This window comes from Herpailurus yagouaroundi, unplaced genomic scaffold, assembly GCF_014898765.1.
Source record: "Herpailurus yagouaroundi ecotype Mexico unplaced genomic scaffold, PumYag 205, whole genome shotgun sequence".
Classification (NCBI taxonomy): domain Eukaryota; kingdom Metazoa; phylum Chordata; class Mammalia; order Carnivora; family Felidae; genus Herpailurus; species Herpailurus yagouaroundi.
Window position 1 is genome coordinate 9,366,633 of NW_024412436.1, and position 13,110 is coordinate 9,379,742.

The window sequence follows — 13,110 nt, forward strand, 5'->3', positions numbered from 1 at the left end:
GCTAAAATGGAAAAAAAATCAAGACAACAAGTGATCAACTCAATGTCAATTATTTCAACAATTAGATAAAGTTTTAAAACTTCTTGAAACACATACAAGCTACTAAATTTCATTCAAAGGAAATGAGTAACTGGAAGTATCCTACATCCATTAAAGAGACAATTTCTGTAGTCTGGGCTTGGATGGATTCAACAGGACATTCTATCAAACATTTAAAGAAGAAATATACCAATTCTGTGCAAAATCTTTCATAAAATAGAAGAGAGGGAAACACCACTCACTTTTGGTGTCAAGCATTATCCTGATTCTAAAATCAGGCAGGTAATAACAATAAAAAAAGTACAGCCCACAATTTAATATATAAAAAGTTCTTGACAAAATATAAGCAAAAGAAATTTAGCAATATATAAAAAGTGTATATATCATGACTGAGGTTAACCTGAGGCATGCAGTATAGAGGCAATATTCAAAAATCAACATGATACACCATATTAACAAATTAAAACAGAATACCACATGATTGTGTCAGTGAATGCAGAAAAAAGCATTTGAAAAGATCCAGTGTCCATTCATAATAACAATGTTCAGAAAATAGGAATAGTTGAAAATTTTGTCAGTCTGAGAGACGGTGTACATTTGAAAACCTACAACTAATATGGTGTGAATGCTATTTCCCTAATATTAGTAATAATTAAATGTCTGTTCTCACCATTTCTATACTACATTGTTCTGGCAATCCTAACTAGTGAAATAATGCAAGAAAAAAAGAAAAGGCAAACAAATTGAAAAATCTCCTAAAAAAAGGTGTTAGCCCTAGCAAGTAAGTTTAGCATAAAAAACTACCCTGATAAACACATACAACTTCGAAAAACCTATTTACCTCAGTTTCTTCAGTTTCTTTTACCCAGTACATGATGTCTGGCTCTCAATACAAGGCATACTAAAAGATAAAAAAACAAACCAAACCAAAACCCAGTTTCGAGGTAAAGAGCAGGCACCAGAAAGTCTCAGATATGGCACAGATGTTGGAACTCACCAGACCAGGAATTTAAATCATCTATGAAAGCATAGTAAGGGTCTTAATGGAAAAAATATACTACATTCAAGAACATATGGGTAAGGTAAATAAATAAATGAATTCTCAGAGAAAGAATAAAAAGGAAATGCTAGAAATAAAAAACACCATCACAGAAATTAAGAATACCTTTGGTGGCTCAATCATAATCAGGGCATAGCCAAGGAAAGAAGCAGTGAGTTTGAAGAACTGTTAATAGAAACTTCTGAAAGAGAAGAGTAAAAAAGAATGGAATATCCAAGAATTGTGAAATAATTATAAAACGTATATGTAATGGGAATATGAGGTGAAGAGAGAGAGAGTGAAACAGCAGAAATATCTGAAGCAATAATGACTGAAAATTTTACAAAATTAGTGCTAGACACCAATATCTTAGAAGTTCAGAGAATATCATTCAAGATAAAGACCCCAAAAGCTACACCTAGCCATATCCTATTCAAAGTAAAAAAAAATCAAAGACAAGGATGAAATCTTGAGAGAAGCCAGAAACACACACACACACACACACACACACACACACACACACACACACACTTCAAAAACCTTATTTATCTATAGAGGCTCAAATACAAGAATTACAATGGATTTCTCTTCGGTAACCATGCAAGTAAGAAAAATAAATGCAGTACAACACTTACTGCTGAAAGAAAAAACCACTGACCTAGAAGTCTGTATCCAGCAAGATTATCCTTCAAAATAATAATATAATAATATAGGAATAATAAAGACTTTCCCAGACAAACAAAACCTGAGGCAAGGCATCACCAACAGACAAGTTCATCGAAAAGAAAATGATATAGGACAGAAAGTTAGTTCAACAGAAAGAAAGGAGGAATGCTAGAAAAGGAAGCAACAAAGGTAAAATAAAATCCTGTTTTCCCCTTATTCTTGATCTAACAGAGAACAGTTTGTAGAAATAATAATGCAACAATGTATACAATAATTATAGCTTATGGATGAATGAACTTAATGACAGCAACATATTTGGGACAGGAAGGAGGAATTAGGAATATTGCTTTAAGGTACTTTTACCATCTGCCAAGTGGTGTAGTATTATTTGAAAAAGGACTTGAGTTAGTTATAAATATGTACTGCAAACTCAAAGGAAAACACTAAAAAAGTTTAAAAAGAAGTATAAATGATACGCTAACGGAGGAGGAAAAAAGGCAGTCTTAGAAAATACTCAGTTAAAACCAGAGAAGTTAGAAAAACAGCAGAACACACAAAAATATACACAGAACAGGATAATGAATAGAAAACAGTAACAGATAGGGTAGATATTAATCCAACCATGTCAACGACCACTTCAAATTTCAACAGTCTAAAAACACCAACCAAAAGGCAATGACTGTCAAGGGTGTAGAAAACAAGAACCAACCACATTATTATTTACAAGAAATCCACTTTGAATGTAAAGATACCAAGAGATTTAAAGTAAGGGGAAGGAGGAACACATACCATAGTAACACTTAACCAAAAAGTAAGCTGGAGTAGTTACAGTAATTTCAAACAGAGCAGATTTCAGAGCAAGGAAAATTATCGGAGATAGAGAGGGTCATTACATAATGATAAAGTGGCCAATTCTCCAAGAAAACGTAAGAATCATTAATGTGTATGCATCTAACAACAGAGTATCAAAATACAATAGGCAAAAACAGAGCTGCAAGGACACACAGATAGACTCCCTATTACAGCTGGAGACTGCAACATCCCTTTATCAGTAACTGACAGATCCAGGTGGCAGAAAATTAGTAAGGACATAGTTGAACTAAAAAAGTACCATCAGCCAATTGGATCCAAATGACGTTTATAGACTACTTCATCACACAACAGTGAAATACACATTCTTCTCAAACTCCCAGAACATTCACCAAGACAGACCACACTCTAGGCCATAAAACACACCTTAACAAATTTATTTTTTCAATCTTTATTTTTTTTTAATTTTTAAAATTTTTTTCCAACATATGAAGTTTATTGTCAAATTGGTTTCCACACAACACCCAGTGCTCATCCCAAAAGGTGCCCTCCTCAATACCCATCACCCACCCTCCCCTCCCTCCCACCCCCCATCAACCCTCAGTTTGTTCTCAGTTTTTAAGAGTCTCTTATGCTCTGGCTTAACAAATCTACAAACAGATCATTCAAGGGGTATGCACTCAGACCTTAATGGAATTAAACTGGAAGGCAGTAAGAGAAAGACAGCTCAGAACCCCTCAGATACTTAGAGGTTAAATAATACACGTCTAAATAACACATGGGTCAAACAGGAAGTCTCAACAAAAAATTTTAAATATTTTGAGCTAAATGAAAATACAACTTACCAAGATTTGTGGGATGCAGTGAAAACGGTACTTAAGGGAAAATTTATAGCACTGAATGCGTTCTTTAGAAAGCAAAGATATAAAGTAATAACGTAAGCTTCCAGCTTAGGAAAGTAGAAACAGAAGAGCAAATAAAATTGTGATAAGGAAAATAAATAACTTTAAGAGCAGAAATCAATGAAACTGAAAACAAAATTGATGAAGAATATCAACAAAATCACAAGCTGACTCTTACTGGCTAAACCTCTCACACATTGAGCAGGACACTGTATTTCCATCAAGTCCCCACATCTCTAGGAGTGTTTTGTGCTTATAGATGCAGCTATTTGCTGCATATTGTTTGTTATGCCAAAAATGACCTTTCACATTTAATACTTAGGTTTTGAAATCAACTTAGCTCAAAATAAAGGAAACTGCATATGCAGATTCAGTATTGTTTACCTTGGGGCAATGCGACTGGCATTTAAAAAGGAACTTCTTCAACCTGACAGGATCAGCTGGAATGCCTGTTTTAAACTTTTCCCTCTTCTTTTTTTGTCATAAAGTTGTAAATAAAGACCATCATCATACACATTAAAATACACACACACACAGAGTCAACTACATGATACCTAAAAGAAAACCCACTTAAATATAACCACCAAGGTTAAAAGTAACAAGATGGAAAGGATATATAAAATCAAAAGAAAGCTGGAATACTTATATTAATATCAGACAAAGTAGATTTCAAAACTAAGATTACTGCTATGAATATATAGGAACACTTCATAATGATCAAAAGGTAAATTCGCCAAGAAGATGTAACAAAACTAAATGTGTATGCAACCAACAGTGAAGCTTCAAAATACATGAAAACTAAAAAGAAAAATCCATAATTATAGCTTTAGATTTCAACAATCCTTTCCCAATAACTGATAGGACAATTAGAAAGAAAATCAGTACAAATACAGGAAACATGAACACCGCCATCAGCCATCTTGACCAATGGCTAGTGGTAGAACACTTTATACGATAAAAGCAGAAAACACATTCTTTTGAAGTGTACACAGAACATACACCCAAATAAACAATTTTCTGGGCCATAAAACAAGTCTCAATAAATTTAAAAGGATCACTATCATATAGAGTATGTTTTCAAAAAAAAAGAGGATTTAGTTAGGAATCAGTAACTGAAAAATATCTGAAAAATCTATATATTTGGAAATCAAACAATACATTTCTAAATAATCTGAGTGAAGAAGGAATCACAAGAGGAATTAAAAATATTTTGAAATAAAAACAAATAGGTCAAAACTCGCAAAACAAAGTTAACAATCCTTAAATGGAAACTTAGAGCATCCATTGAGGGCCTAGGCTAGAAAAAGAGAACGGTCCCCAAACAATAATCTTACCTTCCCCTTAAAGAAAATAAGGAAAAAAGAGCAAGTAAACTCAAAAGAAGCAGAATAAAGAAATATTAAAGAGCAGAACGAATTAATCAATGAAAAATGACCAGAAAAATGCAGAAAATCAGTGAAAACAAAAGCTGGTCCTTTGAAAAAACTCAACAGCACACATAGACCTCTAGCCAGACTGATCAAGAAAAAGGAGAAGACACAAGTTACCAACTTCAGCATTAAGAGAGAGATCATAATTACATAGATAGCAAACACTGTAAAGACAGTAAGATCTTTAAGCCAGTACATCAGAAAGCCTAGAAGACAAAAGATCCCAAAACATTCAAGAAGCAACAGACAACCAGAACAGTCCCAGAACTATGGAAGAAACTGAAATTATAGTTAAAAGCTCCCAAATACAAAATGCCAGACCCAAGTGGTCTCATTGGTAAATTCTATCAAAGATTTCAGCAACAGGTAATACAAATTCTACACAAACAATTCCAAACAATTGAAGAAAGGGAATACTTCCCTCTTCATTAAAAAAAGTCAAACATGATTCCGAAATCAAAATCATACAAAGACATTTTAGAAAAAGAAGATGATGCCTAGTACCATTTGTGATTTAAGGATGCAAAAATCCTTAAAAAATACATTGTATCAAATCTAGCAATACTTAATCAGGATAACCCGAATGGGTTTTGCCCTAGGAATGTACGGTTTATTTAATGTCAGAAAACCAATCATGTAATTCACCATCTTCATAATGTAAAGGAGAAAAACCGTAAGGCCAGTACAACAAATGCAGAAAAACTTTAACAAAATTCAACACCTCTCAGGGATGAAAACTATTAGCATATGAGAACAGAAGGGAACTTCCTCAACCTAATAAAGGAGGTATAGGAAGCTTACACTAACACCACATTTTTATAACTTGTTACACTGGAATAATTTTAGGCTTAGAGATGACTTACAAAAGTAGTACAAAAAGTTCCCATATCCCGTTTACACACCTGCCCCTAAGGCTAGCACCTCATACAGCCAAAGCACAGTGCTCCAAACTAAGAAATGAATGCTGGTACGGAACTGTTACCTACCATGTGCCCTACCATGTCCCTCTTCTGTCCCAGGAGCCAAACCAGAGCTGCAGACAGCATGTGGCCAGCGTGCCCTCAGTCTCCCCCAGTCCGCCCAGTTCCAGGGTCATTCCACACCTTTTGTGACGTTGACACTTTTGAGGCTACCTGGCCAGTTATTTTCAGGAATGCCTCCTCCATTTGGGCACTTCTCACAGCATCGTATCATGGGCTACATGAAGTCAGTCTGTCTTATCACTGGTGGTTAATCTTGATCCCCTGGCTTAAGACACAGTCTGCCAGCCTTTTCTACTGTGAAGTTACTCTCCTAAGCTTTGTATGTAGTAAATGCTTGAGGAGAGATACACTGAGACTGTGCAAATATTCTCTTTCTTCAAGAAAAAAATTTTTTTAATGTTTTATTTATTTTTCAGACACAGAGAGACAGAGCATGAACAGCGGAAGGGCAGAGAGAGAGGGAGACACAGAATCTGAAGCAGGCTCCAGGCTCTGAGCTGTCAGCACAGAGCCCGACACGGGGCTCGAACTCACGAACCGTGAGATCATGACCTGAGCCGAAGTCAGACGCTTAACTGACTGAGCCACCCAGGCGCCCCAATATTCTCTTTCTTAAACTAAACTTTTGCCCACTAATTTTAACATTCATTGGTAGATCTTGCATGCACTAAGTTTTATGCTGGGGGCCTAATGGTGACTTTCTAGCTCTCTCACTCCTTCCACATTTATTAACTGGAATTCATCTTCTTTCCTTAACTGGAATGTCCCTTTTTCTCAACATTTATTTTTTACACTGTGGACTTATGAATATGTATTTTATTCTTTGGGTCATAATGGAATAGCAATATATAATAATCTTTATTTTCTTGTTGAAATTGTTTCAGCTTTCCTCACTGGTACTTATTTAAGGTTGGCTCCTCCATCCTATTAATGTACCTCTAACTCCTTCCCTCCGTATCTTTCTTTTTCACTTTCTGACATCACAAAATTCCTTGGACCCATCTTTTATTTTCCCCCATCCCAGCTCTTAAATCAACTGCTTCTCAAAGTAACCTTGGTTCTTTTTATTGAAGAATGATATTTAAAAACTAAGATCTCAGCACTAGATGTGATAATTAACATCATAATTAGTGATAAAAGTTGTCTCCCCCCTAAGATCAAGAACAAAACCAGGATGTTCACTCTATTCAACTTCTACTCAACATTATAGTGAGGTCCTAGCCAATATACCAAGGCAAAAAAAAAAAAAAAAAAAAAGTACCAACTGAAAATGAAGTAAACCTCCTTATTTAAATAAGATATAGTCATCTATGCAGAGAATACTAACTAATCTACAAAAAAAAAAAAAAAAAAAAGCTAGTAAGTGAGTTTTGCAAGCCTGCAGGACATAAGGTCAATATACAAAATCAACTGTATTTCTGTATACTGGCAGCAAACAATGTGAAAATAAAAATTTTAAATAACATTTTATCAGAAGACATGAAATACTGAAGGACCTACAAAATACGGGTAAGACATGAACATGGAAAATTATGAAACATTATGGAGAGAAATTAAAGCAGACTTAAATAAACACAGATATACCATGTTCATGGATCTGAAGGCTCAGTCCTATTCAAATGTCAATTCCCCCCCCCAAATTTACCTACAGATTCAACACAATAGCACACAAAATCCCAGCAGACTCTTTGTAGATGACAAACCGAGTGTAAAGCCTACACAGAAATTTAACTGGACAGCTTCATCTTATAAAACATCCTCCAGAGAATCTTCAAGCTTGAAGGCAATTCAGAGATCATAATTTTGTGTGACTCAAATAATTTGTCCATTTCCACACAGGAAGGAAGAAGCAAATCCGGGACACTTATTTCCACACTTCAGTGCTGTGCTCTTTTGAGTGGTACACCATGATATTCACAATTAAGGTTAAGTCATTTTTTTATGTTTGTTTGTTTATTTTTGAGAGACAGAGTGTGAGCGGGGGAAGGGGGAAAAAGGCAGAGAGAAAGAGATTCCCAAGCAGGCTCTGCATTGTCACCTCAGAGCCTGATGCAGGCTGTGAGATTATTACCTGAGCTGAAACCAAGAGTTGGTTCTGGACATTGAACCAGTTGAGCTACCCAGGCGTCCCAAGATTAGTTCGCTTTTTACTTAACCTAGGGAGAGATCTACCTTTAAAGATATTAGCATCTCTATCTATGTCTTCATCTCTAGATCTGCCACAGTATATAGAAAAACGGGTCAATAACTATGTAATAATAAATCTATGAAATAGTAAAGCTCCCAAAGACTATTAGTAAAATTGTAATAAAAAACCTTTGGGGCGCCTGGGTGGCTCAGTCGGTTAAGCATCCGACTTTGGCTCAGGTCACGTTATCACGGTTCACGCATTAGAGTGCTGCATCAGGCTTTCCGCTGTCAGCGCAGAGGCCACTTTGGACCCTCTGTCCCCTTCTCTCTCTGCCCCTCCCCTGCTTGTGTACTCTCAAAAATAAATAAAAATATAAAAAAATACCTTATCTTAGAGATGAATTAACCTCTCATGAATAAGTTACATATTTCAAAAACATAAGAGCCCCATAAAATGTTTGTTTTTCTAAATTATTTCATAATTTATGCTGTCCAAAGAGTAGAATTATAACCGGATTCATTAAAATAGTTACTGGCATTGGAACTCTCCTAATTAATTCCCTGTTTCTTAGTGATATGATACAAACCCAGACAGACCCAGTCACATTTTCACAGGCTTTTAGAGAGAGACTCAAACATCACGGTGCTACCGTAATGCTGCGTAACGTCCTTCAAGTATGTAAAGATGGCCAGGCCACCGCCTCATCTGACATCCACCTGAGTAAGCCTATAGCGGATGTCAGTTGCGGGTGAATTTCGTTTATGGAAACTGTAATTTTTGCAGTTGTTCTTCGCGTATGATATTTAACACCTTTGCTCAGATCAAGTGGCATCTATTTTTATCAATGACAACAATTTAAACTCATGTCTCCACATACATCATCTAAAGCTGTGTTTCCTTCTCATGGCATGCTGGCTCCTCCAACCCCATTCACCACAAGGGAGCCGGCTGCTGTCTTACTGTCACTTCCACTCTGGCCATGGTCTCCACTCTGTCTAGTCCCATGGAGCAGAGACAGGACATGTGTCTCTCAGAGTTTTCCCCAGGTGAGGCCAAACCTCCACTTAACACGGAGAGCTGACCCTGACAAGGAAATCTTTGTGGCCTGTACTAGTCTCCTGACAGGATTGAAGAAAGTTCATGTTTTGCCTCTTCTTTAAGTTAGTGGCACCATACTGGTGCCTCACAATTGTCTCGTCAAGAAATGCTTTCTCTCCTTTCCTTCTTTCTCCCTTTTTTGTTGACTTCTCCTTGGTGAGGTTATACCAGAGGGGTATTTGTGGCTTACAGCTCTTTGCACCAAAGAAAACCTCTGACATGTATTATTTCTGGGAGACATAAGACCTTGATCATTCCCTTTTACACAGGTCTCTTGTAGTGAACTGATGATGACAAAAACAGTACAGAGCCAACAGGGTCTAAGTAGGGATGCAACCCAGTGAGAACATCATCAGTTTATAAAGTGGATGTTCAGTTGTCTTCGTGAAGTTAATAAACATTTAAGAGCAGTCACATGCTTCTCATAAGCGTTGAAAAGGATCCAGCACCTACCCCAGTGCTTTCTACATGGTGGAAACTTAAAATGTGGGAGGTATTTTTTTTTTAGTTTTTTCAACGTTTATTTATTTTTGAGAGACAGAGACAGAGCATGAGTGGGGGAGAAACAGAGAGAGAGAGAGAGAGACCCAGAATCTGAGGCAGTCTCCAGGTTCCAGCTGTCAGCAAAGAGTCCAATGCAGGGCTCAAACCCATGAACTGTAAGATCATGACCTGAGCCAAAATCAGACGCTTAACTGACTAAGCCACCCAGGTGCCCTGGTTGTTGTCTTTTTTTTTTTTTTTTTTTTTTGTAATGTTTATATTTGAGAGAGAGACAGAGAGACAGAGACGGACACAGAGGGAGACAGAGAGAGAGAGACGGAGCATGAGCAGGGGAGGGGCAGAGAGAGAGGGAGACACAGAATTCGAAGCAGGCTCCAGGCTCTGAGCTGTCAGCACAGAGCCCGATGCGGGGCTCGAACCCACAAACTGTGAGATCATGACCTGAGCCAAAGTCAGACGCTTAACCGACTGAGCCACCCAGGTGCCCCAAGACATGACAGTTTAAGTTTGAGGAGAAATGTTTAATATCGTGCAACTATTTTACAAGAAGTGCTTTTAGAAAATCACCACACCCTCTATTCCCGTAACACAATGCCGAAATTCGGTACTTGTCTTCTTCCTTGTAAGTCATATGATGCCATTCTATCTTCACTTTAGAGATTAATAGAAGAGAATATTTAGCACAAAACAGACATTTCACAAATGTTGATTATATATGTTTCAGAGAAAAATAGGGAAAACTGAAATAAATGGAAACTAACTACACAAAATAACCAGATGAAGATTCTAAGCAGCAAATACTGTACTGCGTAAAAATTTCACAGTAAAATTTTAATATGAGCATTTGAAGACAGAAAAATCAAAATCAGTGCCTGTACTAACAATACCAGAAGTAGTAGAAACAAAAGAGACAAAAATTAAAAAGAAGGACTAGACACAGTAATTTCCTGTTCCTAGGCAAAAATTATAGTATTAAAAACAAGTAATAAGATTACAATAAAGTTATAAAATTAGTAGCACCCATTTTGTGGGCATTAAACTTGTTTCAAGTAACAGAGAAGTCTCAAATAAGAAAAATATTTATTACTTTGTTAAATATTAAAACTAAATTCCTTTCAATTCCTTTTAAAATAAGGATTTGTATAAACAAACTTGTAGAGCTCACTCTAAAATTAAAGACATAAAGACAAAGAAAAACATGATTTTTTTGCTAGTTTTCTTAAAGAGTAACACAACATTGTTTTCTTTATTTTTTCTCTTAATACCAAGCAAACAACGAGTAGCAAACTACCATCACTGTGACAAAAGAAAAATCAAGTGACCATGCTGAATAAAATTTCAAGATGCATTTTGGGAGTCAAACTTATCAATAAATTTTTGTGCTAAGAATTTCAATACTATATTCAATCAAATGTAGGGGGTAAAAATGAAAAGTATCATTGTATCATTGAATTTTATTCACTCAAAATTTTTTTTTGCTGTCAATTCATTTTAGCCAAAATATATAAATACTATGCCATGAAAATAACCTACCTTTTTATCATACACATCTTGCCAGTTAACTCCAGAAAAGAAACTGTGCCTCATAATTTCTTTTGCATCATCTGGTCCTCCACCAAGGCTAAGAGACAGAAACAAAAGTGAGTGCGCATTACAACATTTACATAAGCCCAAGGCAAAACAAAAAGTTTTTGTGAAATGTAATTTTCTGTGTGATAAATAGTCCTTGAGATAAATAGCCAAACCAATAAAGAGCTTTTGCCATAAGATCTAATTTCCCTAATGTGCTATTAATAAGAAGTAGCCTCGGGACAGTGTGGTAGCTGAAGAGAGCACAGGCTTTGGGGACAAACCTGAAACAGGCAACCAGCTCTGGCACTTATGACATGTGTGACAATGAACAAGCTGCTCAGTCCCAGTGTCCCCTCTGTAGAGTGGGGACAATGACACTAGCCTGGTGGATCACCGCAAGGGTTAGAAACCAGAGGCAAGCACCTCGCACAAGAAATGGTAGCAATTACCGTCGTCAATTCTATAAGCCAAATTTATTTTGGTAACACTCATGTCAAAATGCATCCTTGTTACCCTGAGTTCTGAAGTCACTCCTAATTAGTTAGAAAAAGCAATTTGTACAGTATTGCTAATAGACAGAAACTCACGGCCTTTTTTCACAGCGCAAATGAACTGCCATAGAAACGAGGTTGTTAACCTATGAAATATCACTGCAAGGTAATTTATTATGCAAGCTGCAACATAAATCATGAATTTAAGGATGCTCCCCCCATCTTTGCAGGTACTCTTATTTAACTGATAGGTGGCACAGGGTGAAATTCAGGTGTTTTCTGGCTTCCTCAGTTTCATATAGTGTGTACCAGTCATTGGGAGGAAGGAATGAGAAAAGCAAAAATAACACAGAGGGAAGCAAGGAGGGAGTGAAGGAGAGAAAGGGGAGGAAAAAAAAAAAGAACAGGGAAAGAAAGAAAAGAAAGAAAAAGAAATCCATTTAAATCCAAACTGATATAGCAAAAGCTCTCTCTAGTCTTGTTCATGGTTAGGAATGGTGCATGCTCCTGATGTTTACAGCAGTGCTACTGACAACAGTCAAGCTATGGAAAGAGCCCAAACGTCCATCAACTGATGAATGGATAAAGAAGGTGTGGTATGTATATACAATGGAATATTACTTGGCGATCAAAAAGCATGAAATCTTGCCATCTGCAACAATGTGGATAGAGTTAGTATAATGCTAAGCAAAGTAAAAGAAAGACAAAACACCGTATGATCTCACTCATACGTGGAATTTAAGAAACAAAACAGATGAACATATGGGAAGGGGGGAAAAAAGGAGAGATGGAAGCAAACCGTAGGAGACTAACTACAGAGAACAAACTGACGGTCAATGGAGGGAGGTGGGTGGGGGGTGGGCGCTAAGGAGGGCACTGGTTGGGATGAGCACTGGGTGTTTTATGTAAGTGATGAATCACTAAATTCTACACCTGAAACCAATTTTACCATATATGTTAACTAGAATTTAAATAAAAACTTGAAAAATAAAAGGAATAGTATGGGCTGCTAAGTGCTTAACAGCCAGCTCTCTGGGGAAAATTATGCATGTATAATATTACATATGCGTATTATACATACACTTGTTATGGATTTTACAGATATAAAGGATGCAAGGCACAACATTTCAAAGAGCAATAAAATACAGAATGTCCTTTATTGTAAATTAGCCAAGTGATGCTCAGAGAGAACATTTGTTAATTTTGCTGAACTCCACAGCCCCTCACTGACTCGGAGTGGCTCCAGCACGAATACCAGCTGATCTTTTCGTTTATGGCGAAGATGAATTTGAAAGTCATACAAAAAGGCACATGTCAGAACTTCACTTGCTTCTCAGTTATGTGAGTGACCTCCTTGATGGATGGTAAATCATCTGGGAACAGTGGGAGAGTATCTCTTCATTGTGTGTGTGTGCGCGCGCTAGTCACAATGTAGCAGATAGAGA

The 13,110-nt window shown here is 36.7% G+C and overlaps 1 protein-coding gene across 5 annotated transcripts in view; it reads right to left on the reverse strand.

Moving 5' to 3' along the window:
• AKT3 (AKT serine/threonine kinase 3) overlaps positions 1–13,110 on the reverse strand; it is a 309,200-nt gene that overhangs the window by 27,369 nt on the left and 268,721 nt on the right. For all 5 annotated transcript variants that reach the window (XM_040451849.1, XM_040451850.1, XM_040451847.1 and 2 more), the window contains one exon: positions 11,136–11,223. In XM_040451849.1, coding sequence (XP_040307783.1) covers positions 11,136–11,223 — 88 coding nt within the window. The remainder of the gene's footprint in view (positions 1–11,135; positions 11,224–13,110) is intronic.